The sequence below is a fragment of the Anas acuta genome, chromosome 1 (assembly GCF_963932015.1).
Source record: "Anas acuta chromosome 1, bAnaAcu1.1, whole genome shotgun sequence".
NCBI classification, from domain to species: domain Eukaryota; kingdom Metazoa; phylum Chordata; class Aves; order Anseriformes; family Anatidae; genus Anas; species Anas acuta.
In genome coordinates this window covers 67,767,834-67,791,918 of record NC_088979.1, presented here as the reverse complement: position 1 = coordinate 67,791,918, position 24,085 = coordinate 67,767,834, and the positions used below count along the sequence as shown (strand labels likewise).

The 24,085-nt window shown below is 37.5% G+C and overlaps 1 protein-coding gene across 9 annotated transcripts in view; it reads left to right on the top strand.

Moving 5' to 3' along the window:
- Nucleotides 1-23,729, top strand: part of UBE3A (ubiquitin protein ligase E3A) — a 47,829-nt gene extending 24,100 nt beyond the window's left edge. For all 9 annotated transcript variants that reach the window (XM_068681202.1, XM_068681237.1, XM_068681236.1 and 6 more), the window contains 9 exons: nt 2,990-3,300; nt 6,946-8,201; nt 15,419-15,563; nt 19,144-19,349; nt 20,745-20,909; nt 21,310-21,465; nt 21,559-21,632; nt 22,647-22,790; nt 22,991-23,729. In XM_068681202.1, the coding sequence (XP_068537303.1) occupies nt 2,990-3,300; nt 6,946-8,201; nt 15,419-15,563; nt 19,144-19,349; nt 20,745-20,909; nt 21,310-21,465; nt 21,559-21,632; nt 22,647-22,790; nt 22,991-23,111 (2,578 nt within the window). In that variant the 3' untranslated portion in view covers nt 23,112-23,729. The remainder of the gene's footprint in view (nt 1-2,989; nt 3,301-6,945; nt 8,202-15,418; nt 15,564-19,143; nt 19,350-20,744; nt 20,910-21,309; nt 21,466-21,558; nt 21,633-22,646; nt 22,791-22,990) is intronic.
- The last annotated feature ends 356 nt before the right edge of the window (nt 23,730-24,085 follow it).

Below are 24,085 nucleotides of genomic sequence, written 5' to 3'. Positions count from 1 at the left end.
CGGGACTCAGTAGGTCAGGTTAATGGCTGGATTTGGTGATCTTTTCCAGCCTAAATGATTCTGGAAGTCAGTGTGCTTTCACCTCTGTATCCAGAAAGCCCCGTGGTGCAAGTCTCTAGTGATACTCCACAGATTTTGCAGCATTCCAATTACAAATGCAAAGTACTTAGCTGGCTTTTCAGTAAAGAACAATTAAAAAGCCTAGGGCATTCTTCTTTCTTTTTTAAGTACATAAAAGTAAGTCAGTAAACACTAATTTTTAAAATGGGAAATGAGCTTGTGGAACTGTTGGGCTTTGGGGAAGGAAAAAGAGAGGTAATAGTGAACTCCTCTTGCACTCACTGAAGTAGTGTCTCGCTTAAGAGAGCTTTGGAAGGCCCCCTGTTTCGGACATTATCCTTAAGTCAATTTGTGAAATCCTTTTTTGTCATGATGTACGTGGAAACAAAAAAAAAATGAATCCCTTAGGAGTTAGCTGTCAGAGACAACTCTAAGCTTAGCTTTATCTCTTAACATCTCGGATATGACCTGATTGAAGCATAGGGTATAATATTATTGCTATTAATGTAATCAGTGTTTATACACTGAAATAACTTCATTCAAACTAGATGTTAATGAGATAGAAGGGTGTATATGCTGCTTTAACAACTTGTCCGGCTTGAAAATGCAAGTTATCTCTTTTTAGGGAATTGGTCAGCTTTTCCCAATGTATTTAACCTGAATAACAACTCCAGCTGCTTTAGGTAAAAACATGTATGCACACATTTATGTATCATGTCTCATAAGCTTCTCTGTGGCATTCAGAGCTGTATTACACAGGTCAGAAAACAAGTTATGGCAGAGAACTTGTAATCTACATGTAGACTGCAATGGAGAAATAAGACGGAAGGAAAGTGTGATGAGGAAGGATAAAGCTTGAAAAGAGGATGTGTGTATGAAATGACTGCCATTCTATATGCGCTGTGGAAAACATGCTCAGTGAGAGAGGAAAATTAGAGCAGTGAGCTTCAACTCGAGGTGGAAGGAACTTTCATGAAGGTGTCAAGGTAATGCATAGGAGGGGCTGCAAGAGCAGTAAAGAGCATGTTGGTGAGTCAGGTGGCTGTATCTCAGGTGTAAGAATTCAATATTAATTAAGAAAGCCTTTCATGTGTTATATTTACATGTGCTTACAAATTATATTTTACCCTTTAAGTTTGAAGGTATGGAATGATTCAAACTCAAGAATGATCAAAGCATGAAATCTCAGCATTCAATAATAAATGTCTAAAATTGTGTACTGGTCTAAGCTGTATAGAAGACTATTTTTAAAAACTTCTAAAAGCTAAAGTATTAACGAGAAGATGAAAAATAATTACATTTCTCTGTGTATGTACACCTACATGTGCGCACACAAGAGGCTGGTATTCTGAAGACCACATATATAAAATCTGGAAAAAGCTGTAACTCTTTTCCTGGATCAAAATACAGCTATTCCGTTTGTACAGTAGTGGTTTTGATGATATTGATGGTGCTGCTTCATTTTTTATGGTCTTCCAACTCTGTCTTGGGGTGTCAGGGAAACCTTTCTGTTTTTTCTGCTGTGGAACTTTAGAAAGTCTGGTAGACGTTAAGGTAATTTTCTTTGTAAGAAATATTTTCTTTCTTCTCTTACACCTTTATGGATCACGTGATTGTAGAGAAGGTACAAGGGTGCTATTGTTGAATAATTCACACCTCAATAGTCACTTTCAGGATGCTTTCCTTTCTGAAGCTACTGCATTGAAACTGATACTTGACCAGCCCATACGAGCAGCCAAGTGCAGCAAATGCTGAGCAGTACCAGTGGGTCTGGTGCTGCAGTTCTGAACTATTTGTTTTATGGAGAGAATGTGCATCAACTCGTGGAAGAAAAGCAATTTCAAGTTAATCATCACAATTTCTGATGAATATCTTGCTTCCCATCTTTATAGCACTGTATCATTAAAGTTGGATAAAAAGCCTGTGTATTAGACCTGTTTGAAATGTTATTTCATAGTTGGTATCTTTAATAACTAGCTTTCTTAAATGAATTGAAAAATCTGGAGGTTTATTTCAAAAACGTGGTGAAATATGTTGTTCTTGGTGCTGCATGCAGCTTTTTCTGTCCTAATTGCCAGCAGCTTTCAGGTAGTTTAGTTGCCATTGGCATGTTTTTATAGAAGTCTGACTTCAATAACCGGCCAGTTAGTTTTTTTGTGTGTCTGTATAGTTCTAAGCATATCAAATTGTATACAGATACAGTTGTAATTCTTCAAAATACAAAGTTGCTGTATGTTACTGTGGGAGAAAAGGGAGGATTTGGCAAACAGCTCTTGTAGAGCTGTATACCTTATTAGGCTGAGGTTACTCGGCCTTGAGCTCATCTTTAATCATGGTTTTGTCAGCAGTTTAATTAACCAAGCAACCCTTTTCCTACTGATTTAAATAGACTAAATATCAGATAACCCAGTCATCTGGAATCTTGTTTTAAAAAAAGCCCTAGATTTTTTTTTTTAAGTTTACATTCTGTTGCTGTAGTATTAATAAATGCCTGGATCATTTGTTTGTTGTGCAGCTTCCCTCTCAGTGGCAACTGTACCTCAGTACTATGCATCAAAGACGTGATCACCTGTAGATCTGGTTCTGTTTTACGTGCAGCCTTGCTTTGCATCTGCACTGCTCTATTTTTGTTGTCAATTGAGATTGTGTCCACTGTAACACTAGAGTGTAAAGCTTTAAACTATGCATAAAGAGGATTTACCTTTCATTTGCATAGGACCTATTAATCAAGCTGTGTATTAAATATACTTGCGTTTGTCAAGATGAGTTCTACATTTAAAAAAAAAAAAATCTCCTGATGTTCCCTCTGATTCAGAAATCTTGTGTTTCAGTGCCTGACTAATCTCTGCCTTGCTGATGCTTTTTGAACGAGCTTCGTATGTGAAAGCTCTACTAATCCTTGTACTTACTGTTTGAATGTTTGCTACAGGAAGCGAGCAGCTGCAAAGCATCTAATAGAGCGCTACTACCACCAGTTAACTGAGGGCTGTGGAAATGAAGCCTGCACGAATGAATTTTGTGCTTCCTGTCCAACTTTTCTCCGTATGGATAACAATGCAGCAGCCATTAAGGCCCTCGAGCTTTATAAGATTAATGCAAAACTCTGTGATCCTCATCCCTCCAAGAAAGGAACGAGCTCAGCTTACCTAGAAAACAATTCCAAAGGTGCCCACAACAATTCCTGCACTGACAGAAAAATGAACAAGAAGGAAATGCAAGGCCCAAGAGATGACTTTAAAGGTAAGATGTCGTTTTAGATTCTTCCTAAAATAGAACACATTTAATATGCGCAAGTGTAAGTCTACAGATGTCAGCGTGGTAGTGTTTTTTTGATTCCTTAAATAAAATACAGTATTTGACCTTCAAATATTTTGCTATAGGTTCTATAAAGTGGCTGGGTTACTGATGAACACCAATTCCAAATCTGGATCTTCACTACATCTCTGTTAAAATTCATAAGCATTCTGAGATTACCGTTTCTACAGACATGGAGATTTTTAAGTGCTGTTGTAGGCCTATTTTAGTTCAGTTAATTTGCCTAGTTTTGTAACTGCCCTGTAGTTAACGGGCTGTAAAATGTATATTTTGACTAATTCCTGTTTCTGTGTTAAGAAACATAAGATGAACAAAATGATACAATGGATAATAGGCTTGAACAGTGGATTTTTTTTGGAAGAGGAAAAAGGACTAATAAAACCTTGGGAGTGTCCACTGAAGATCTGCTTTGGACTATCAGTGGCTTTAACATATACCCTTCTCATGATCTACAGTTAACCCTTAATGCAAAGCTGTGTCTTTGCCAAATGCCAAAAAAAAAAACTTTGCCAGTTATGATGACCAGACATATTTGCAAAGGAATTCGTTTAAGGAAGCACTACAGAAAGAGACCACTGCATAAGATATCTTGATTGTTACCTAAAAACAGACAAAATAAAATAAAATAATGCATCTACCAAGTGAAAAAAGTTAGAATATTTAAGCCAGAGTGGGGGAGAGAATTCCAATTCTGTACATCTTTTCAGACTTCTTCTTAATTTGTTGTGTTTTTTTTTTTAAACTCTGCTAGCAGGAGTCTGCAAGAATCAGTTTAATTGTGACCAAAATCTGTGATGCAAAAAGAAATCCCAAGCTAACTGAAATTAGAGCTATTAACCGATGAGCAGACTTAATGTTGTAGTAAATGGTTTAAGCACAGAAGTTTAGATCCATTCATTTTTGCTAAAGAAAGTGAAACCATTTACAGCAAAGAATTAAAAAGGCTTGCAGAATCAGCAGTGAAGTGTAGCTCTGTTATAGGAGACCTGAGATGCTCCAGTCAATACTAGCATTAGTTTGTTCTTCAGCTGATGTAAGCATGTGTCCCCAAATTATTTATGATCTGAGTAAGCAAAGAAGCAAACAGTAGGGAGGGGAAAATGGAAGCCAGTGTAGCATTAGACTGGCCAGAGAGGCATTTGGTCTGTTCTCTGACTTGTCTCTTAGTTTGGTTGTTTCTGATGAAGATGTTTACATACAGGATTTTATTCCTCTACCCCACTCTGCCATCCTCTCTCCACGATGCAGATATGTAAGAGTCTTTGCACTCCAGAGGCACTCTGTTGTCTAAAGCAATGACTCAGATTTCATGTATTGTAGAGTCACAAGTGCGGACCTGTCTTTGTAGCTGTTTGGCCAGAGCATTAATGCATTGTTTAATACTACTTGGGACTCTTACTTACCTGGGGAAAGGAATCACATTTAAGGAATCGAGCACTCTAGATTTCTATTCTAAATTACTGGAATCACCTCTGAAGCTTGATTTCATGTGTGAGTATGTCATGGAGTAGCATCAGAGCAAGGTTTGAGAGGAACCGTTTACTTTGTTGGATCACTTAGCTGTAGTAGAAGGATTGAGAGACGGTGTGTAAAGCTCACAGTCAAATGTCAGTTAAAACTGACTTCAATAGAAAGGAGCCTTCAGTTATGCTTCAGTTATGTCTGGCTTACTCTGCAGATGATCAGTATTGGATACAGACCTGTCAGATGCTGATCACTGCTATAAAGTAAAATGGGGCAGGCCCTTACAGCAGCTCAGTTGGAGCATGGTCACAGAATATGACTTAAAGCTGTTACGAAACTGCTTATGCTAATACTAAATATTTTAACAGGAAATAGCACATGGTTTCTTACTTAAATACTACAAATCTGTTAAAAAAAAAAAAAAAGGGGGGGGGGGTGAAATTGTGTTGAAAGCATGGGAATTTAAAATGTGTTGTTAAACTGTCAGCTTTATTGATAATTTCTGTGCTATAAGTAACTTCCATGCTGTGGAGTCAGTGAAGAGTGTAGTCCTTGTTTTGAGGACCTAAGGCATAGAACAATCTGTATCAGCAGCTAAGTTTATTTTAGGCAGGTTTGCTGCTTGCATACGCATGGCAACAGATAAAAATAGGAGATATATTAGGACTGAATCCCTTCGTAATATTTTCAATGCTGTTATTTATTTAGCAGGACAGATTTTAGTTTTGAAGCTTTTTCCACTGTCTTCATATTTGTTGGAAGTCAATCTCAGTAGCGTGACATAAGCTTATTTTTTCCTGTGTTACATGTGCTCTAAGAATGATTTTGGGTCTCTGCAAAAATCAATAAATTGTCTCTCTGCATGATTTAGTTTGTATTTTTAACTAAATGACTGCTTAGAATGAATGTTAAGGTAGATAATCCCATTTCAAAATATTTAAACATACACTGTATCTAAGTATATATATTAAGATGATACAGTTAATACTTTCTTCAGAGGTGGTTTTACTGCTGGTGTTGATGGATACAGTGATGTGATGCATGTTCTCAGCTCTGCAGAGATTACACAAATTCGGTTTTCATTTGATGTGCCAGTTTGGAAGAATCTGAATGTTTAAACTAGATTGGCTTTTCAGTGTCTGATCATGTGTTTGGTGGTAATCCTACTCTAAGTCATCACCTGATACACGTACATCTGTGGGTGCTGCTTGAGAAACAGCAGAGAAAACTATATAATGCTTTCTCCTTCCCTTAATAAAGAGAAAGGAAGATTCATGTTAGCAAATGTATCCCCAAACGAGCTATTGCACTTGGAGAGGAGGGAACAGGTACTTGGAGCCTGTGCTGCTGTTCTGTGTGTAAGCCAGCTTGACCATCTGAATAGCAAGTTGATGGGTGTGCTTCAGCAAGGCCTAGTGGACAGAGAAGTAATTCACCTGCCCGTCTGTGTGTGTGATTTAGAAGGCAGCATGCATTTCTAAACATGTAGTGTGGTTTTTTGAATGATTTTCAGGTATGTTCAATATTTATATTTATATACACACACTGCAGAAAACATTAGAAATGGAAATAAGCAAGAAATTGCATATTCAATCATATGCAACAAAACAAATTGAATCTTTTCAAGATCTGTTGTTAAGAAGTGGGGAAGTGTGTTGATTAAATACGTGCTCTGAAAAAAAGTTGATAGTTTAGTTCAGATGGTTTAATGACTTGCCTGTTAGCTGTGCAGTATTGTTACTGTCTTAAGATGTTAAACTTTGAAATTCTTACCGATTGCCCTAGTTGCTCTTGGTTAGACAATATAGTACTGTTAAATGTGACCAAATGTAGTCAATCAAAAGCCAGTGAAACAATTTTACAGTCACAATATGTTCTCTGATTCGCATCCACAAATGAAATATTACACAAAAGAATTGTGAAAGAAGTTATGATTCTTCATGCTATTGAAATTGAAATATGTTTTGAATTTATCAAGCACTGACGCTGTTTTTTCTAAAGTGTGTTAATGATATGATATACGTATTTCATGAGTAGAGCAAATAAATATCTTACTTTTTTTTTAATTTTATCTTGATACAATTAAAATATTTCATCTCTTTGTAGATGTGACTTTTCTAACAGAAGACAAGATATATGAAATTCTTGAACTATGTCGAGAGAAAGAGGATTATTCCCCTTTAATCCGGGTGATTGGGAGAGTGTTTTCTAGTGCTGAAGCATTGGTACAGAGTTTCCGAAAAGCCAAGCAGCATACGAAGGAGGAGCTCAAGTCCCTTCAAGGAAAGGATGAAGACAAAGATGAAGATGAAAAGGAAAAAGCTGCATGTTCAGCTGCTGCTATGGAAGAAGATTCAGGCGCATCGTCGTCATCATCATCAAGAATAGGTGATAACACACAGGGAGACAATAACCTCCAAAAATTAGGCCCTGATGAAGTGTCTGTAGATATTGAAGCAGTCAGGCGGGTCTATGATAGATTACTTTCTAATGAAAAAATAGAAACTGCCTTTTTAAATGCACTTGTGTACTTGTCACCTAATGTGGAATGTGACTTGACTTACCATAATGTGTACTCTCGGGATCCTAACTATCTGAATTTGTTTATAATCGTTATGGAGAATGGCAATCTTCATAGCCCTGAATACCTGGAAATGGCTCTGCCGTTGTTTTGCAAAGCAATGAGCAAGCTACCCCTTGCAGCCCAAGCAAAACTGGTCAGATTGTGGTCTAAGTATAGAGCAGACCAAATTCGGAGAATGATGGAAACGTTTCAGCAGCTTATTACTTACAAAGTCATAAGCAACGAGTTCAATAGTCGTAACCTAGTGAATGACGATGATGCTGTTGTTGCTGCTTCAAAGTGCTTGAAAATGGTTTACTATGCAAATGTAGTAGGAGGGGATGTGGATACAGATCATAATGAAGAGGAAGATGAAGAACCCATCCCGGAATCAAGTGAACTAACTCTTCAAGAGCTGTTGGGTGAGGAAAGAAGAAATAAAAAAGGTCCTCGAGTGGACCCTCTGGAAACTGAACTGGGTGTTAAAACTATAGATTGCAGAAAACCACTTATTCCTTTTGAAGAATTTATTAATGAACCACTGAATGATGTGCTAGAAATGGACAAAGACTACACTTTCTTCAAAGTAGAAACAGAAAACAAATTCTCTTTTATGACTTGTCCCTTCATATTGAATGCTGTTACCAAGAACCTGGGATTGTATTACGACAATAGGATCCGGATGTACAGTGAGCGACGCATAACTGTGCTCTACAGCTTAGTTCAAGGACAGCAGCTCAACCCGTATTTGCGACTCAAAGTGAGACGTGATCACATCATAGATGATGCACTTGTCCGGGTAAGTCCTGCGGCAGCAACATGGAGCTCTGGTTGGTTGGGTTTGACTAGCACAAACTGCACAGGCTTCCACTAACTGGAAAAGACCGTGGGTGGATCTGGTGTTTCATGTACTAGATTTCCTCTGCAAGAATCTCACATGGCTTTACTATATTAAGTTTGAGTTCTGAGCATGTTGCTGGAGACTTGCATGGTCAGCAGAACTAGTTTTGCTCAGAGTGCTTGCATCAAAGAGTTCTTGACCCTCGTTAACAGGTTCCTGGCTGTTACACATCTTAATGCAGAGGGTGACCAAATTCTGTTTCAATGCTTTATTTTCTGTGTCCTCTGCGCTTGATCATCTTTTGGTAATACTTTTTTTTTCAGGTTGAATTTTGAATTAAAGCCTTCCAGTTGTGTACTATTCTTGTGACTTGTGATCTTCTAGGTGTAAAGTGTGTGGAGTGACTACTTGATAAGTAGAACTTCGCTTCCCTAAGCCTTGTTGGTATTTGGTGCAAATAATGACTGAGAAAGGGGAAGTAAGACCTGTTAGTACTTGAGAACTGTGAGAGCAGCCTGTTTCTGAATATGCTGGCTTCTTAAGGTAAAACTTAAAAATCCTTGTTCATGCCTTTTTTTGAAGATGGGAGTTGTGCAGAATACAAACTGAAGAATATTTCACACAAACTTTTTTTTCATAACTAGGACCCTTAATTTCAGGAATTTTCTTCCATTTATTTTTTTGCATAAAGCTGTTATTTTTTTTTTCAGAAACTCATATTTCTGTGTTCTGTTAAAAGCACAACAGTCCTTGCAAAATTTAAAACTTAGATTTTAAAGCATGTCGCTGAGGAGCCAGACAAGGGTGTGTATTTGGAGAGAGTTTGGGGACAGTATGATTTCTTGCTTCTCAACCCAATAGCTGCTTCTATTTAACTGCTGCCGAAGGTCAGTTGTGAGAGCCCTGTATGAGCTCCCACCTTGATTTTCATTGTACATCTGAATCTCTGAGTCCGCTACTTCATGCTAATTGCTAATATCATCACTTAGCATGGAAAACTTTTGTCTCGAGTACCAACAGGTGTGTTGGGGATTTTCAGTGCAGAAGTGGCTTGTCTGTAAGCCCAGTTATTGTATCAGGCAAGTGGAAAAAATACTGTTGTAAGATTAAGCCTTCCTGTGTACCAGTTTTCTGATTTAAAAATGCTCTTCGTAGTGTCACTCTCTGAGTTTCACTCCCTGAGCTTACAGTTGTGCCCTGTTAGGTTTTGTCACCTTGAAGTAAAGAGGTTTTTCACTGATGCTCTTCAGCTTTGAGATACGTAAATATTAGAGGGAGCAGCCTCTCTTCTGGAGAGGATTGGTGCAGTTGCTACATCTCAACTGAGCTACACCAGACATCAGTGCAGCCTCTTGGTCTGCTGGAAACTTAGGTAATTTAAATCACTTGAAAGTCAAGCATACGAATTTAAATTGCAATGCATGTGCAGCAGCCCTAGCACAGCCCAGCAGTCTACAAATACATGCCTGGGCAGTTGCCATGGATCCTCTTACGGATGTTAATTTCAGCTGTCAGAGCGTGTTAAATTATGGTGATCTGACTGTCAAAAACCAAAGGAGGGTAAGAATTTTAGACTGTTTATTCTGAGACAAAAAAAATGGAGAGAAAATACAAAGGTTCTAAATTCAAACCGTCCGAGCTGAGGTGTTAGTGAAAGCAGGTGGAGCCCAGCCACTTCCCAAAAGTGGAAAATGGATTATCTTCAAGATGAAGGAAGACTCACCCTCCCTGGGAAGGGAGCTGTACATGACATTTCAAACACATGCATCAAGGTACCTGTTGTGAAATGATGTGGATTGAGGAAAAAATGTGTTGATAAAAACAACCACTTGATACAGAAGTCATATCTATTGACGTGTTTTAGCTGACAATAAGGTATCAGTGCTCAAGGAAGAGACTTCAAGTATTTCTGAGGAAGCATTGAGAAAGGAGGGAATGAAAAAATACAGTGTCTCTGTTTACCATGTGCTTATGTCTCTTCTGCATTTGTTTCCTATTTTAATATCAAAGGATGTAATAGAAATCCAGAGAATTTATGGTCTCTTCAGAGAGATGATGAGGTCCTCTTAAAGGAAGATGGATGACGTGACATAAAAGAATGATGTAAATCTGCTGGTAGCTGGACAAGTGTAGCCAGGGAAATACATCCACACTGTTGTCTTTGCACTTAATTCAGCAGCTGCCTGATTGCTCAGTTTCAGAATTGCATGCTGCTGTTATAAGCACTTCCTATAATAAATTCAGAACGCCAATCTGTTTCCGCTTCCTAATTGGCATGAAATGGGTTAGGACAATCCTCAGTATTGCGTCCCAATCGGGAGTGACTTCCTCTGCCTCTGACTGCAGCGAAGATGGAACTGTAGGTCAAAGGCAGGCTGGATGCTGTTAGCAATGGCTGCAGTTTCAGGTATGATGTTGAACTTTGGAAGGGTCTCAGTAACTGTTAAAAAATTTGCCAAGATAAGTCTTCAATCATAAAAGCAAAGTCTTAAACCTGTTCAGTGACAAAACAGTTTCTAAGCATGCTTAAATTACAGGTAAGAAGTACTATTTCTGGTATTTTACCCATACACTCTTTGCTTATGGGGTTTTTATTTAGTGAAACTGTTTGTATGAATTCCTATAGACCTGTTTAAATTGTAAGTAATTTTATGCTCATGTCAGCAGACTGGTGTTTTTAGAGAATATTTACTGCAGGCTTTGTTTGGCTGTATGTGGAATTCCTTGGACAATTTCACGATGAAGGCATTCTCAGAAATATTGATTAAAGCGAGGTTGAGATGATCTTACTCATGTTTTCTTTATCAGCAGTGGATATTTTTAAAGTGAATGCATCAATCAGCTTTCATAATTCATATTAGCAAATGGACTGAGTGCAGGTCTTTGCTAATTAGTCGAGCTGGATTTACCTCCACATTTAATATTTAAACTTCAGGAGTTCATTGTGTATGTCTTGATTTTTGGACTTCATTACAACAAACACGAACTTGGAATGTTTTTAATCATGGTAGGGTTATTTTTCCTAGAATTTGAAGTAATGCCCTTTAAGTACTTGTTTAAAGCTGCTTTTTAATAAGCAAGTTGTAGTTCTCCCTGTAATTAATATAGATAGGAAAAAAAAACTTCATTTATAAGTTCATTGTTCAATTTCTTTGCATGTATGAAACATATTTTTCTGATTTTTTTATTGAAATGGACTTAATGAAACAGTAAGTATGTAATACAAAGAAAGACTGTACTTAGCTATATGTACGTTATTCCGAAAAGCCCTCAGAGGAGAAATGGTCAAGTGTTAGTCCTCACTTTTATTACAGAGCTCTTACACTTGGGAGTTGGCAGCTCAGTTTGCAGTCCTAGAAAGCAGCTGATGTGTTCTTACATCTAATGGGTTTCTTTCAAGAGGTTAGCTGGACTACAACCAAGCCACATTAGGTGGATGTGGTGGTAATGAAAGGTTTATCCTTAAATCCCTTCTGCTGCTTTTTCATCCCCCAGCAGTTCTTTCTTTCATCCCCTTCCTCCGAGTTGACTGTCTTATTTTGCACAGATTATGTGGATTTATCCTCAGGTAGCAGTAATGGAAATGGTTTGAGTTATGACATGTGAGTTCCCCAAGTGGAAAATGCGGTGGGTTCCTCCAGCAGGATCTGGCTGGTACTTGCTTGAAAGCTAGGAATTCTCTTTGACAAATTTGGTGTTGAATTCAGGCAGCTGGCAGGCAGCCAGCCTCTTCTAGGTGCAAATGACTCTGATAAACGCATTGGTGAGTGAAAGCTCCTATGTGACAACTCAAGCCAGTGTGCAGATTCTCACGGGATGCTAAAACCAAGCACTCCAGGAGCTTTAACATGTTCTTTGAGACTGAGCTGTTTTTGTGTGTGTGTGCAGCTGAAAATCTCAGCCCTTAGCGTGCCTTGGTTGCGTGCAGACTGTGTACATCACTACAGCCAGATGTAAGCTCCACTGGCAAGCATATGTGTGAACCATGAAATGCAGCTTGAGAGGCTGTTCCTTAGTCACTTTTTAAGTAATACTCACACATAGTTCTGCACGTGCACAAAATGTGCTGCCTGACATATCATGATGTGTCTCTGGTACTTTGAACCTTGGAGCAGTTGCAGTCACTTTTACCTTCTAGCATGAAAACTATTCCTGCTGCTGTTTCTGAATTTGTGTGTTACATGCTGGAGCTTCCTATCTTTCAGGGAAACCCAGTGCTGTTCTGTAAGCAAAGTAGATCATACGGTCTGCTATGTTGTGGCATGCGAACATATTTAAGCCAACAAAATACACTTATTTGTAAAATAACATCATGTCTCAACTTCTTAGCCTTTGATTTTGTATATACTCAGTTTTTGATGGTTATGCTTCAGTTACACAGATGCTTTCTAGGAAGTTGCTGGAAAATACACTGACTTTACCTCCATGGTCAAACCATCATGACAGAAAACATCAGCTTCTAAAACTTTGGGAGTCCACATCCATGCAGATTGGGTTTATCCAGCAGCATCTGTGTTGGTGTGGCCGAGACAGCTGTTTGTTTAAAAAAATAATAATCTTTTAAACTCTTTTAAACTCTTTCAAACTCTTTCATACTTCCTTGCTATGGAAGCACTGCAGTTTTACTAAAATGCACTGCCTCTACTGTTGTGGTGGTGTTTTCTACCGAGTTTCATTTATTTTCTTGTTAGGTGTCAGTTGAGAGAAATGGATATTCAAAGGAGCAGCTAAATCTGTGACTTTCAGTTGAGCAGCTTAGCAACGTTGTCCTCATAAAATCTGCTTCAAGGAACATTACTAGGCTTTGACTCACAATACGGGCCTTTTGGTAATCCCTTATCTGACTTCCTCGCAGATGTTCAGCACGGTGTTCCAACCAGTGTTGCTCAACTCGGTGTTTCCTTCCCCTTTTTTAATACTGCCATTTCTTTTATGCTGCTCATTACAGCCTGGTTCCCAGCCAAAAATAATTTCCATTTTTTTGACTGCTACGTGTATGTAAATATGAGCATTTTCTTTAAAGTAAATGTGTTTCCATGACACAAAAATCTTTATACCATGTCAAAAGGGTTGCTGTCCCCCCAAAAAATACACAGGCAATACCTGCCTTCTCAGAACTCATCAACGTTTGTAAAACTTCCACAAGAGTAAATTGGTGGTGGTATATCCTGCAAAGCCAATGAACTCACGACTGGGAAGAAAAAAAGTATTAGTGTACTTGTAAGAACAAATTCAAAAGGAGAACATCTCTGTATCTAATATATAACTGGTACTTGATGTCTGTAAATCACAAGTGTTGTTGTTTTTAAAATAATAATAATCTGCCGTATTTATAACATGGCTTGTGCTCTGTCCTATTCAGGAGCAAAATTCTCCTTATACGTTTGTAAGATGCTAAATGTAAAGATTTACGTGAAAGGCAAGATGCAAAACTACGTTGATGTGGGAAGCATATGATAAGAGTATCAAGTTGGAGGGAACTGCAACATGGTCTTGCAGCAGAAGTATTGTTGGTTTAAAAGATACAGTGAACTTCGGTTTAAAAAAAAAAAGTTTTTTGGTCTCCTTTGGGGCTAAAATGGCTCATGGCAAGTGATATGACATAGGATATCAAATGGATGGACTATTTAATATAGTATATAACTAAGTTTTTCCTGAGACTCTTGTAATTTAATGTACATCTCTATCTAGTAACCTGACCTCACTTGCTTTCATTTGTGGAGACTTCTTAGCTAACCTCTGTTTATATAACTGAGATTTATATTCTAAGGGGTTACCCTCTGTGTAGCTCATCTAGGTTATAGATACTCTGTATCTGCCCTTCCTGATACTGGTTTTCAATACCAGTTGGTGTGATTCTTTCCCCACGTGCTCCTTTTGCATGAGGAGCTTCAAAGCCTCCAGACCCATTATGCTCCCCACCTTCAGCTCAGTCACTCTCCTGCCCTGCTGTGCTGCTCGTGACATGGCTGGCCGATTGCCTTGGTGTCAGCAGGAGAAAATGGCTCAGGAGAAAGCATCTCGCTGGTGGCATCGCTTCCTTCTTTTTCCTTTTTGTTCCTGTTTTCCTTCACACTCCTGTAGTCTGATTCTGGGGCATAAGGGATGTGTTGGTGTGTGTATGGATAAGGTAGGGTAGTGAAATAAAAAGAGGTTCAGCATGTTAAGAACACATACTGGTAAGTGCAGTTAGCACTGTCCTGAATTGTAGGCAGATCTTGCCAGGAATATGGTCTTTGCAGATTGTACGGGTCCTTCTGTGCCTTACATTACTGCTGTTGAATTTTCTTCTGCACGCAGGTATGTTTAATAATGCTGCACAGGTTTGACCAATATGTTTGTGCCGCTAAGCAGCACATTTCTTGGCAGGTAAAAAAAAATTATTTAATAACTTGTAATTTAATGAAAGGATACATTTCTGTTGGGGGAAAAGGTGTTACAGACCTGTAATGGCCTGCACATAGGAATGAAATTCTTTCCTATGAAACATCATAACTTCTGTGTGATTTTACCTGAATTTTCAATTCCAAGGAAGCGATGCAGTAGGTCTGTGTGAAGGCACTGAAATAAAAAGAGCAAGATGTTTCTGAGACTTCTTCGCAAGGGTCAGGAGGAAAGGGAGTTCATTTGACTGTAATATTCATGTCCTTTTATTTGTTTTTTTTTCCTACCTCTGTTAGTAAGATGTGACTACTTTTCAAAGGCATGTCTGCTATCTTCCACTCTTAAGTTATCACACAAAGGTTCCAGAAACAAATCTGTGTGGTCCCTTTGCAAAACCTTTTGTTGTCAGCTGCATAGATCAAACTGCAGTCTCTTGTAGCCAGATGAATTTAGTTAACCCAGTAGTGCACCGTGTTTTTGTATGGTTTTCTGTGAATTTTGCCCAACATATTGCTAACTGACTTGAAATAAGTGCAAAGAAGAATGGAAATGGAGAAGCTAGCAGGCTTAACTGACTAACAGATAAGATCTTCGGTAAGTTTCTTGCTGCGTTAATCCCCAAATGCTAATACCTGCATAAAGTGATTTAGCATTACTGTTGTTTTCTGATGTTTTACAGTCGTGATTTATACTTGCTTTCTTCTTAGGTTTGGAGAGTAGATTTTAATGTAGTTAACCTGATAAGCCATTGGGATGTACTAATGAAATAATTTCATCTGTTCACTCAATAGCTAGAGATGATTGCCATGGAAAATCCTGCAGACTTGAAGAAGCAATTGTATGTTGAATTTGAAGGAGAGCAAGGGGTAGATGAAGGAGGTGTTTCCAAAGAATTTTTTCAACTCGTTGTGGAAGAAATCTTCAATCCAGATATTGGTATGTTACCTTCACTTCTGAGTAATTAGTAAGCTCTTTGCAGTGCCTTTCTACATTTGCTGCTTCTTTTCCCTGAAGTTCCCCAGATTCCTTGGTGACTGAGAGTACTTGACACATTAAGGCTCAGTGTTTTGCCATCAGTCATCCTCCTGTGGAGCAATGATGAAAGGCATAACTGTGTGTAGTTAGAGAAAGCTGCCATTGTTTGCTTAAATATAAGTCAGTAGTGCAGGGTTCCTTTGCAGGGTTCCTTTGTTTGTTCTCTCACTTTTCTCCTCGCTTTGCTTTGTGATTAGCTTCTAGAATTAGTAAGCAAACCAGAGAGGAAGAACTTCTGCAATAAAACCAGAGTAGGACTATGGTGAGTTTTTGAGTTATTTCCTCCCCTTCCCCCAGCTTAAGAAAATACATACATTTATATGTTTAAGAGTTTCAGTTCTTCTAATGATTTAAACTAAAATGTCTCTAGTTTGACAGTAGTGTCGAACTTGAGAGTGACTAAGACATATCAAACTGTTCCTAGTTCTTCTTAACCAACTACAAGGTTTTTATATTTGTTTTAAGTCACATTTCCATTTTATTATTTTTCCCTTGCTCCCTGCACCAGTTTCTTACACTTCTGTTTTTATTCATGCACATACATGCTTTTAATATGCAGCTTGCCTGCAGTTGTGGAAGAATTTAAATGATTACATTATTGTGAATGTTCTCTCAGGACAGAAATCAGACCTACTGGGATTCTATCATCATTTCATGATTACATGGAATGTGATGTCATGTTTTAGTTCCTCTAATCTAACTTCCATTAAAGCGCAACAGCTTGTGGCCATCAGTTAACGTGGTCATCAAACTTTTTTTTAAAAAGCTGTTGTTCTTAGTTTTGTAGCTTAGAAAATTGTCTAGGAAATAGGTATTTGTTTTGACCAGATGAAGAAGGAAGTCCCCAGATGTGGTCACAGAATCTGGATCTTGGGACTTGCCCTTTGCCATACCAAGGCGGGTGGTTGTAACAAGTGACACAGACTCAGTCTTATTCACTCCAAAAACTGCTGTTGGAATCAGATTTGGAATCTGATGTTAAAGGTTACTTGGAATATATTAAAGAATGGCAAAATAAGGAAATCTTAGTACTTTGTTCAAGTACTGTTCCCCATGTGAAATGTTTGTTTTAACCTGAGTTTATCTAAAGAGAATTTATGTGGGTTTCTTCATTGTGCTATATATTGAATAGACCTGTGTAATAACTGAAGTCTGGTTCAGCTAAGATTTTGCTTGTGGATGTACGTTCCCTCTAGATAAAGACAGATAACAGATTAGGTGTGTGTGCATGGTTTATTTTTTTTTAATTAGAAATACAAACAATTACAAGCATTTTTGTATTTATATCAACTTTGCCAACAAAAATAGCTTTTGGTGTAAATACGTAAAATCAGAAAACGTAGCTTGCTTTCACATTCTTTCTTTTTGCACATAATATCACTGTGGTATATGCGGTGTATAAGCTGTTGTACTGTGACTTCTGCTGACTTGTGAATGCTTCATTTACCAGTGGTAGAAATCCTTTAAATAGAATTTAAAGCATCTGCCTAATAGGTGTGTGTGATGTTTATTATAATAGTTCTTTACTAGTGCACTTCAAATATTCTCATATTAAACTACCTTAAAGTTTTTGTCAAAAAAACACAAAATCCCAAAGTATTAGATTTATGACCAACAATTCTCACGGGAAGAGAAGGAATAACTTCATCTAATTCATAGCAGCATTACAAAATTGTTTTCCCTTTGTTGCATTTTCCCCTTATTGCAGCTTTTCTTTCTTCTGGTGTTACATTGTAATTTTAATGTACAATAGTTTCAATTTGGGTCAATGAATAATGTTACATTTCATTTTAGTCTTTCCAGATGTGAGTATGGGTAAACTGTTAGTCCTTCATTATTATACATTTTCTGGAATTGTTTGTTTTCACTGTTTAACTGTTTCATCATCTTCCAGAAAGTACAAGTCATTGCTTTTATTATGCCAGTAATCCAGAAGCTGCCTAAACTTCAGCCAATTCAGAAAATGGAATGCAGGCCTCTGTTTAATGTTTCTCCTTCATATGCTTATGTTGCTCATCTATCTCTGATTTCCAGTTTACTTGCCTGATGTGTTAGTCTGCTATTTGTGTTGCCGTTGATAGCTGACCCTGTCCTAGTACTTTGCTGAGATAAATAATCTTCTATTTTGGGGAATAGCCAGCTTCTTTGAATGAGTTTGCAGGTCATTCCCTTAGGGTCAGTTGAATGAGAATTCAGGCTTCATATCTTGTTTGAAGGTGGCATCTTATTTTCAGTCTAAGGAGGCATTTGGTGGCTCTGTGTGGCTTTGTAACCGATTTGTGCATCTCTTTAGGTTACAAATATGCGTATCTTTTTAAGAGCTGTTGAGATAAATCTTGTGGCAAATGTAGTCCATGTACTTGACCACATGCATCTAACTTCTGCTGTGTTGAGAGGAAGGAGCCTGGATACTTTGCCTTAGATTCTGCAGGGACATCATGAGGCTTAGCTGTACAAGCTGTAGGTCACTGGCAATATGGCTTTATTTATCCACTGTGGTCTCTTAACCTCCTCTTAAGTCTGTTTTTGTGTTTGTCTTTGCTTACCAGACTTCACAGTGGGATTCATTTAAATAGCTTATAGCCTCTATAAAAATCATGGTTTCACAAACAAGAGGTAATCTAATGGCTTGCTACAGCAAAAGGGAGAGAAACTTTCTCTCGTCCACGTAGTCCTATCCCTTCCCTGCAGCTCTTAGCAGGTACCAGTTCAGCTGTTTATTAAAACCTGCAGTGAACTTGGCAGGAAATCAGTCACCTGAAGCAGTGATCTGAATCAGATAAAAGGATAAGGGAAAAAGGAAAAATCTACCCCTTTCAGCAGTGACATGTTAAAATTGCAGCCTCTCTTTGAAACAACAGTTCTGTGCTACGTTTCTTCCTCAGTTTAGGATGTATGTGATAGCTGCACTGACTCAGTTACCAAACTACATCTTTAGGCATGTATTTAGGTGTGTTAGGCATCTAACTTGTTTTAAATTCACATGTGATGGTTAATCCCAGCTTATCATCATAGTTCCAGATGAGTGATACAGCTGCATCTATTCCTGTTCCTTTGCTGGAATTGGCATAGAAAGGCTATCACTCTGCAGTAACTAGGGTTCTTCAGGATGATTTCATCCACATGGCTATTGATTGTTCTTTTCTAGCCCTGTTGTATTTATCAAAGTTAAAATCTTTGACAATGTGCTGCTGCTTCCTCAATAATGGAAGGGGTAGAAAAAGGCTTATATGTATGACTTCAGCAGGCATTTTAGGATGTTGTATTGCAGGCCTCATGCATGCTTGTAGTCATAAAGCGAATATTAATATTTCAAGCAGCTTCAGTTACCCTAAAGGTAAGTAGCTTCACTTTTTTGCCATTAAATTCAGTATAACTTTAAATATGCTTTGGAGGTACTCTAAATAGGTTTATAAAAGTATGTTTTACTTGGCATTTTTATCGAAAAGTAACTGCAATTGTTCAAAATCATTTTTTGCAGGTATGTTCACATATGATGAATCTACAAAACTGTTTTGGTTTAATCCGTCCTCTTTTGAAACTGAGGGTCAGTTCACGCTGATCGGCATAGTGCTGGGGCTCGCTATTTACAATAACTGTATACTGGATGTACATTTTCCCATGGTTGTCTACAGGAAGCTAATGGGCAAAAAAGGAACTTTCCGTGATCTGGCAGACTCTCATCCTGTAAGTTCATTATGTTCTTTGAGTTTATTACTGCATTTTCTAGGCAATATCTTAACCGAGACTTAAATTAAAACACAAGATCATTGTCAGAGGTGGAAGAGAATTAACCAATGACTTGTGTGAAGAGTCTGTATTTGTTAAAACAAATTCATAAGCAATAAAACCTACATCTGTTTTGGAGGAGGCAGTGAACAAATAAGACTGAGTGTTGTTAAAGCTTTGCTCTGTTTTTTACATGCTGCCAAAGTGGCTTAATGTCATTATTAACAGTTGCTTAGTGTCTTCCCAAGGAGATTTCTAAACTGAGGCATTTACCTGTATTTGTAGAAATAGATTTATATGAAATACGTAACGGTAGCAGTTGACATGCAGGGACATGATGCTTGTTTCATGTTTCCTAAGCAAAGGACAGAGGCAGCGGTTCATAAATACTCATTAAGTTTGCAAGCAGTGATCAATGTCTATTTTACCTCACTTGTTCCAAGCCAACAGCTACGTAAAAGCACCAAGCTGCGAGCATACGTTACTGAAGCATGCGTTGAAGCATGTATGTGGGGTGTCTTGGCCCTGCAGCAGTAGCTTTCTCTTATGTTAATGAGTAGGGCTTGTTATGCTTCATTTCATTTCAAAGTGGTGGGACCACTTCCCTTTTCAGAAGCAGTTATGCAAAATCTTCAGGTATTCAAAAAAAAAAAGAGTAAGGTGATAATTTAAAAAACGTGTCTTTTTTGATATAATCAGGAATCGAGGCACGTGTAATCAAAAAATAGGCAATTTGGATGACTATACGTATCAGCATGTCAGCTGTGACCAGTTTCTCTGTCAAATGATGTTGAGAAATACAGTGCTCCCAGATTCCAGTAGTTACAATTATAAACTAAACATTTTTGACTGGAAAAATATAGATTTATTTCTGTTGAACAAGGCAGTCAGGGTAGTGTTTTTTTCCTGCTACTCTTCTTTTTCTGTTCTAACACCTATGTTGACCTTTTAAATCTTTTTTTTTTTTCCACTCTTGGTATTCTAATATGACTGGAACTTACTTCAGAGCTTCAGAAGCCAGAGATGAAGTTCAGAGTAGTCAATCTTCTCTAATGCTATCAAGTGTGGGATGCTCCCCAATCCTCATGATCCAGAGTTCAAGTCCAGTTGTTTTCAATGCAAGGTATTTTAAGAGGTGCTGTGGACGTACTAAAAAGATCCAGCTAGTGAGAGGGCAAGGCTTACATGTGAACATCCAGTAATTAAAACATTGAGGGGAACGTTAATTACTTCTACTTCACTATAAAAATATAATCCCACTTGTTTTTTCTGACACCTTCAGTTTGTATTCTTGAGTCTTGAGTCATGTGTTGAAACTTAGTAATGACAGATGTGTATTTCTTTTTCCATTAGGTTCTTTACCAGAGTCTGAGAGACTTGCTGGAGTATGAAGGAAGTGTGGAAGATGATATGATGATAACGTTTCAAATATCCCATACTGATCTCTTTGGCAATCCAATGATGCATGATTTAAAGGAAAACGGTGATAAAATTCCTATTACAAATGAAAATAGAAAGGTACCCTTTACCCTCAGATATATATATATATTTCTAATGTAATGTGTAATTTTTAGATGCTATGTGCAGAATTATCTAGGACTCTATAGAGGTTGGTCTCACTTCTATAATGCACGTTTTAAAGCATGGCAGTTGATTTTTTTTTTTTTTTTTGAGGGGGTGGTTGCTCTCTTTGTTAGAGGGCATTGGTACATGCGTAGCTTCTGGGTTCTGGGTGTGATGTTTTGGCCTGTTTGAGAGATATTTGTGACTTGTTCTTCACCACAAATGAATAGAAGCTGAGAATTATATAGAATTAAATGGATTAAATGTATTTTTGGAATTTTACATTGTTAGGAGATACTTTGAGTGGAGTATGTGTTGAAGTACTAAGAATTTCTTGGGGGCTGTTTCCTTACAGGAATTTGTCAATCTGTATGCTGACTATATACTCAATAAATCAGTAGAAAAGCAGTTCAAGGCCTTTCGGAGAGGATTCCACATGGTGACCAATGAATCTCCTTTGAAATATTTATTTAGACCAGAGGAAATTGAATTACTAATTTGTGGAAGTAGGGTAAGAATCCTGAATGTACACCAGAAAAAAAGTGGAGCTTTTTTGATCCTAATATAATTAGTGGTCGTTTTTTAAAATGTCATCTTCTTACAGAATTTAGATTTTCAAGCACTAGAAGAAACTACAGAGTATGATGGTGGCTATACAAGAGACTCTCTTATTATTAGGTAATCTTTTATAATTTCTGAAGGAGTACAAGCACTTTACATGCCTGTTTCTTCATAGTGAATTTAACACTGTCAGATTAAGTATTTTTGTAGTATCGGAAATAAGTCTTATCTATAACTGCACTTTATTCAAGTACTATCGTTAGAGCAGATAGCATAAGCAATGTTTTTAGCTTCCAGTGAACTTTTATAGATCTTTGATGGTATTTTCCTTGGGATTTTTGTGTTTCTCTTAAACCATATAAGTAGGACTGTTTCAGGGCCAGGTTAGATGGAGCTTTGAGCTCCATGTGGAGGCGTCCATGCCTATGGCAGAAGGATTGGAACTAGATGATCCTCGAGGAGGATCCCTTCCAACCCAATCCATTTTGTCGTTCTATGAATAAATTATCACTGCTTGTGGTTTTGTTGGGCGGGGGGAAGGGGGAAGGATTGCAAACAGTGAATTGTTTGAGTAGGTACAATGTGTGTAGAACTTTCTAATTAGAAATCAAGCAAATTCAACATTTTTAAGAGGAAAAATGTTTGTAATGTTTTTTTCCCCTTACTGTCCCCTTTGACTGGAGAACTGTGTAGGCAAGGATCAGAGAAACATGCCTTTAGTCTTCTAGATTTTTGCATTAAAACTGTAGTTCGCGTTAAAGTAGAGGAACTTTGACAGCAGTTGCATTTGTTTACTGTGGAGTTTAAGAAAAAAGATGGTTCAATTGGACAGTATAACTAGTGTATCTTTATAGGGCACAAGAATAATAAAATAAGGAATATTTTCAGATCATTTATCAGCAGAATTAAGATTTAAAATAGTTAAACTGCAATATTTTGGTAGTATTTCTGATTTCTACTTTAGTGTCTCAGTGACTCATAAATACATTGATACTTTTTTTATGAATGCAACTTGTAAATTGGTAAGATCAATGAGAGTACTAAAACTTTTTGAAGTTAAGTTACTTTTGAAAGCCTCATTTGTACCAAAACAACTTCCAGTTTACTTACTGTTGTTTTCTTCCTTACTAGGGAATTCTGGGAGATAGTCCATTCATTTACAGATGAACAGAAAAGGCTATTCTTGCAGTTTACAACAGGCACAGACAGAGCCCCTGTGGGAGGACTTGGAAAGTTAAAGATGATCATAGCCAAAAATGGCCCAGATACAGAGAGGTAAAATTCTACATTGATTATAAATGGAAGCAATTTCTCTGCTTTAACTTATTAAGCTTTCACTTTTAATTAAGCTAATCTTTAAGCAGAGTAGGTTCTCTTTGAATCCATTGTTATGTATTTAGAATATGGTGATGTATTTCTTAGCATGCAGTAAGTGTTCCTCCATCTGAATTCTTCTTTTTTGTGTTTTTCCACAGGTTACCTACATCTCACACATGCTTTAATGTACTTTTGCTTCCGGAGTACTCAAGCAAAGAAAAGCTTAAAGAAAGATTATTGAAGGCCATCACATATGCCAAAGGATTTGGCATGCTGTAATAAATATAACAAAAGGGATTAAATAAATGATGGTGGTGATGTCCCTGTCCAAAAAGGCCATAAGATAGTGAGCTACAGTAGTCACCTGTGTTTGTGCCTCCCTTCTTTACTGGGGACATTGGGCTGGAACAGCAGATTTCAGCTGCTTATATGAACAAAATCTTTATTTTTTCTTTTAGCGTGAAAGTGTTACATATTCTTTCACTTGTATGTACAGAGAGGTTTTCCTGAATATTTATTTTAAGGGTTAAATCACTTTTGCTTGTGTTTATTACTGCTTGAAGTTGAGCCTTTTTGAGTATTTACAAGAAAACAAACTGTACTCTCCCAAGGAAAATATTGCCATCATTTGTAGACCATGTAACCTTCAAGTATGTGCTATATTTTTGTCCCTGTATCTAATCAAATCAAGAACTGTACTTTTTGAAGAGTTTGCTTTTGAAACTTGAAGTCTTGGAAAACAGTGTGATGCAATTACTGCTGTTCTAGCCCCCAAAGAGTTTCTGTGCAAAACCTTAAGAATCAATAAAGATGGAAGGGAGAACTTGGAATGTTAAATTGCAGCCTTGAGAACTTTACTTTAGTCACAGCACAACAATTAAAATTCATTTCACTATATGTTGTCTTCACATGTCTTGTAATAAATTGTGGTTTTTAATTAGGAAAAACATTTCTTAGCATATGAAAGGGTAGAAATTTTAGTTGCTTTTTTTAAAAAAAGTTTACTGGGGAAAGTGCATTTTCAACTGAACAGCTTTAGAGTAGGGAGTGAAGTGTTTGAGGAAAAAAGATAGGAAGTCTTTGCTATATTATAAACAAAGCATGTGGAAGTGCACTTAAAATGAAGTTTTATTCTTAATTGCCTATTATGTTGACATTTTAAATAGACAATCCAAAGTCTTCCCTACATGTTATGTCATCACCATTTATTTAATGAATCGTTGTTCCTACTTATCAAGGCACATGATCAGTGT